The 3,573-nt window shown below is 39.5% G+C and overlaps 1 protein-coding gene across 1 annotated transcript; it reads right to left on the bottom strand.

The window, feature by feature from the left end:
- Nucleotides 1-6: 6 nt before the first annotated feature.
- Nucleotides 7-3,057, bottom strand: LOC104941767 (formin-2-like). Its single transcript, XM_010766903.1, has 3 exons — nucleotides 2,728-3,057; nucleotides 2,511-2,592; nucleotides 7-1,549 (listed from the first exon to the last, which is right to left on the bottom strand). Exons 1-3 carry the CDS (start codon nucleotides 2,889-2,891, stop codon nucleotides 1,523-1,525), a joined length of 273 nt encoding a protein of 90 aa, XP_010765205.1. The 5' UTR covers nucleotides 2,892-3,057; the 3' UTR covers nucleotides 7-1,522.
- Nucleotides 3,058-3,573: the final 516 nt, after the last annotated feature.

The raw sequence follows: 3,573 nt of genomic DNA, 5'->3' as shown, positions 1-3,573 counted from the left end.
CCCCCCCCCACACACACACTCAAATATTTTTCTTAGTATGTGGTTTGACATGGCTTATCATTTAACATACAGTACATTCAAATTACACATGTAAGTTTACAATGACATTCTATTCCTGCCCATCAATGCTGCTGCTAATGATGTCTCACCTGGTAATGACATTAAGAAGGATTTACCCAGATGCTGTCCTTTCTAGACCTACACTGTTTTTATTCTGAAGTTGTCAGTATTATTTGCATATTACTATGGTGTCCAGATTGGCCGGTTCCATGTATACACTGGCTCACTTTAAAATAGATTTAAAATCTAGTTTTAAATGTTTCATCAAAAAGCATAGTAATGGACAATCATGCTGATATCTAATGGGGACCTATACTTTGGAGAGTACCTTAATATTAGGGCTTTGGACTAAGAGGATTTGACAACTGAACATGGGTCAGACTTAGTCATGGTCATTATAATAAATGTAAGCTATTGTAGGCCACCTACATTTTGTTGCAATTGTTTAATGCATTAAAGGGGGTATGATGACCATTTGTAATGGAAATAGGTCTACAGCCAGGTTTAGAATAGAAGAGTGTATATATATGGAGATTCAAGGTTGGATGCAAATACTATGAAAGTATGAAGAGGCTTAGAAATCTTGGCAAAGTTGTGGAAAAAAGTGTAGCAATGTTACACAACAAATTAAGAAAAAATATTTTGCTCTCACTCCTCGCATTAGAGGTGTAATGAGCCAGAACATAAAGTGCTTTATAAACAGCCACACTTTTCCTGTGGGCTGACTCCAAAAGTTGAGATTGTTTAGTTAACTGCTGTTTCCAAGGTCAACAAGAAACCAGAAATCCAACCTCCGGTTGCATGCTGATGTATATTTACAAAGATGGTGAATGTATGTGGTGTTGAAAGTAAATCCAATGTGTGTTAAATTAACTAAACATAAAAGTGGTGAGATGACATCTGAGTGCATGTTTGTGCTTGGGTAGATCCATCAGTGTTTCTGCAGAAAACTTTTCCTGTAGCAGTTTAGTTTTGACTGTCAACCTCCCGTATCGATTGACTGGTATTGTTCACAGAAGTTTTCACACCTGGTGGATCTGAATACTTAACAGTTGGAAGTTAGAATCCCTAATATTTAAATACTTAAGTGCCATGCTGTTGGAGCTATTAATGCCATGGGTTGTGTTGAACTGTGTTTTCCTTTACCATTCTGCTAGTGAGACATTTTTATGAATGTAGGCGTATAGTCCCAACAGTTATGTATGAGATGTATATTGTTTGTGAGCTGTGGTGATCTCAACAACACATGGGGCCTGGTGGCCCTGCAGCAGCATCCATCCATAATTCAGACAGACGGACAGGAGAGCAACGTAAGGCATCAAGCTGATGTGAAACTGGTTCAACTGGAAGAAATTATGTCCAGAGTGGGCTCAGCGGCATACATCCCTTCACTGTTTCTCTTCTGTTCTCTTCGTACTTTATTGTCTGGTACTCCACAGGAAAACAAGTATCCAAAGTTCAGTCAAATCTTCATGCCCAGCTTGGCTTTCTGTGAAAAAAGTCATAGGATAATAGAGGTTAAGTACAATATACCTGTGTATAATTGTATTATAAGCAGTGCAAATCTATGCAAACAAGTAAATAACTTAAAATGGGATCAGTCTTAATTTTGAAGTGATAGCGAATAAACATTCAGCTTAACCATGTTTGCTTTGTGCTTTGGAGATAGAAGCAATCAGTCATGTCTCATGATAGTGACCAGCATTGATCCTTCTCTAAAATGTAGTGTTCAAGAGACTCTGCACTCATTTGCTCCCTATTGGTTCATGCAATTGATGAATTTGATCAAAAATGTATATAGTAAATTTAAAAGTACATTATGTGGTATTGCTAATTTCTCCTACTCTGTATATTGTTACTGTTGTTAAGTCTTAAATACATATATTCATAAACACTTTGGGAGTGTTATAAACCATTTATTAATTAAAAGTAGGGTAGGTAAGAATGGAGAAACCAGCTCGAGTGTGCTAGAATTTGAAAATACACAACCGAAAACAATCTGCCCCTTCCTTCAGACTTCCTTACAGAGCCCCTCCTCCAACACACACAGACGCGCGCATGACTAATGAGGGCACGAGATAAGTTTGTGCACAGATGGAAGGCTGACAGGCAGGTAGGCCATCCAGTTATTTTAGCCGGGCCGGCTCAGATGATTGGTCGTGCTTTTTACAGTACCACGGCTTCCACAGATGACATTTTTGTATATATTTATTGTCAAAGCATTTAATATATTCATTGCTAAGAGCATTCCATGGAATATAACAAAAGTGTTTCTGAAGTGAATTACCTACCCTACCATTAAGTGTTTATATAATGCTGGAGGGCTTAATAATAAAGCTATATTGTTGTCTGTACTTATGAGGCAGTGGAAATATATATATATATTTTCCTTTAGTCGACTCTTAAGTTAAACAGGGTTACACTTGAAGGAGGCTGAGTGGTGAACTTACGATGCCAGAGGCCTGTTTGGGTTTGACGCTGTAGGATGCCTTCTCCTTAGCCTGCCGGAAACACTCCTCAGCTGCTTTTAACCTGCACACAATATGAATGCAGTTTTTGAAAACACAAAGCTTAATTTGCCTAAGATCCATAATATCTTCACATTTTATTTTGGTCTTGAAAGGAATAAAAGAAGAAAAGGGCAATTTTTAAGGCTGCGTGACTGACCGCTCTTTGAGGATGACTTTGTTCTCTTTCTTCCACTGATCCTTGAAGTCGGAGGAGAACTCGTGCCAGACGCAGAACAGGGTGTTGGGGGAGACCTCCTTCTCTCCTGACTTAGCCTTCACTGAGAAGAACACGGTGAGCTCCAGGAACCTGCAGGACACCATCACAATTTACTTTCTAACTTTAACCATTAGTTTCCCTTTTGATGTTAGGAGAATTTACCACATCACTCCAGTTCTCCAAAATCTGCACTGGCTTCCTATTACACAAACGATACACTTCAAAATATTAATTTCAACATACAAAGCACTTAATGGATTGGGACCAAAATACATGTCAGAGATGCTGCTACGAGCCAAACAGAGCTCTCATATCATCAGGAGGGTTTACTCGTTGTCCCCAGATTCAGAACTACATTTGCTGACGCAGCTTTTAGCTTTTATGCTTTTATTATTATTATTATTTGTATTTTTATTATTTATTTAGCTTTTATTTTTACAAGCCTGAAAAAAACTGCCTGAAATGCTGAGGTCCGCCACAACCCTGGTGTCACAGTCTGCTCCATCATTCACCAGTAGTTTTCCATTCACCTGTCTCACCTGTTAACCACACCTACGTTTTTGCTCACTCTCTTTCTCTACGGCACCCATTAGTTTCACTGCCAGTATTTAAACCCTCACCAGACACACACCAGTTGCCAGATCGTACTTGCCTTCATGCTAGCCTTTCACGCGTTTGTTACCAGATTGCCTACCCGGTTCCAACCCTGCCTGTCCCTGACCTGCCTGTTCTGCCTGTTCCCTGATCCTGCCTGTCCTTGGACTATCCTGCCTTGCCTGCTGTCTG

Source organism: Notothenia coriiceps, unplaced genomic scaffold (genome assembly GCF_000735185.1).
Source record: "Notothenia coriiceps isolate Sejong01 unplaced genomic scaffold, NC01 NC01_scaffold00003862, whole genome shotgun sequence".
NCBI classification, from domain to species: Eukaryota; Metazoa; Chordata; class Actinopteri; order Perciformes; family Nototheniidae; genus Notothenia; species Notothenia coriiceps.
The sequence above is the reverse complement of the archived record's forward strand: the minus strand, read 5'-3'. Positions and strand labels throughout refer to the sequence as shown.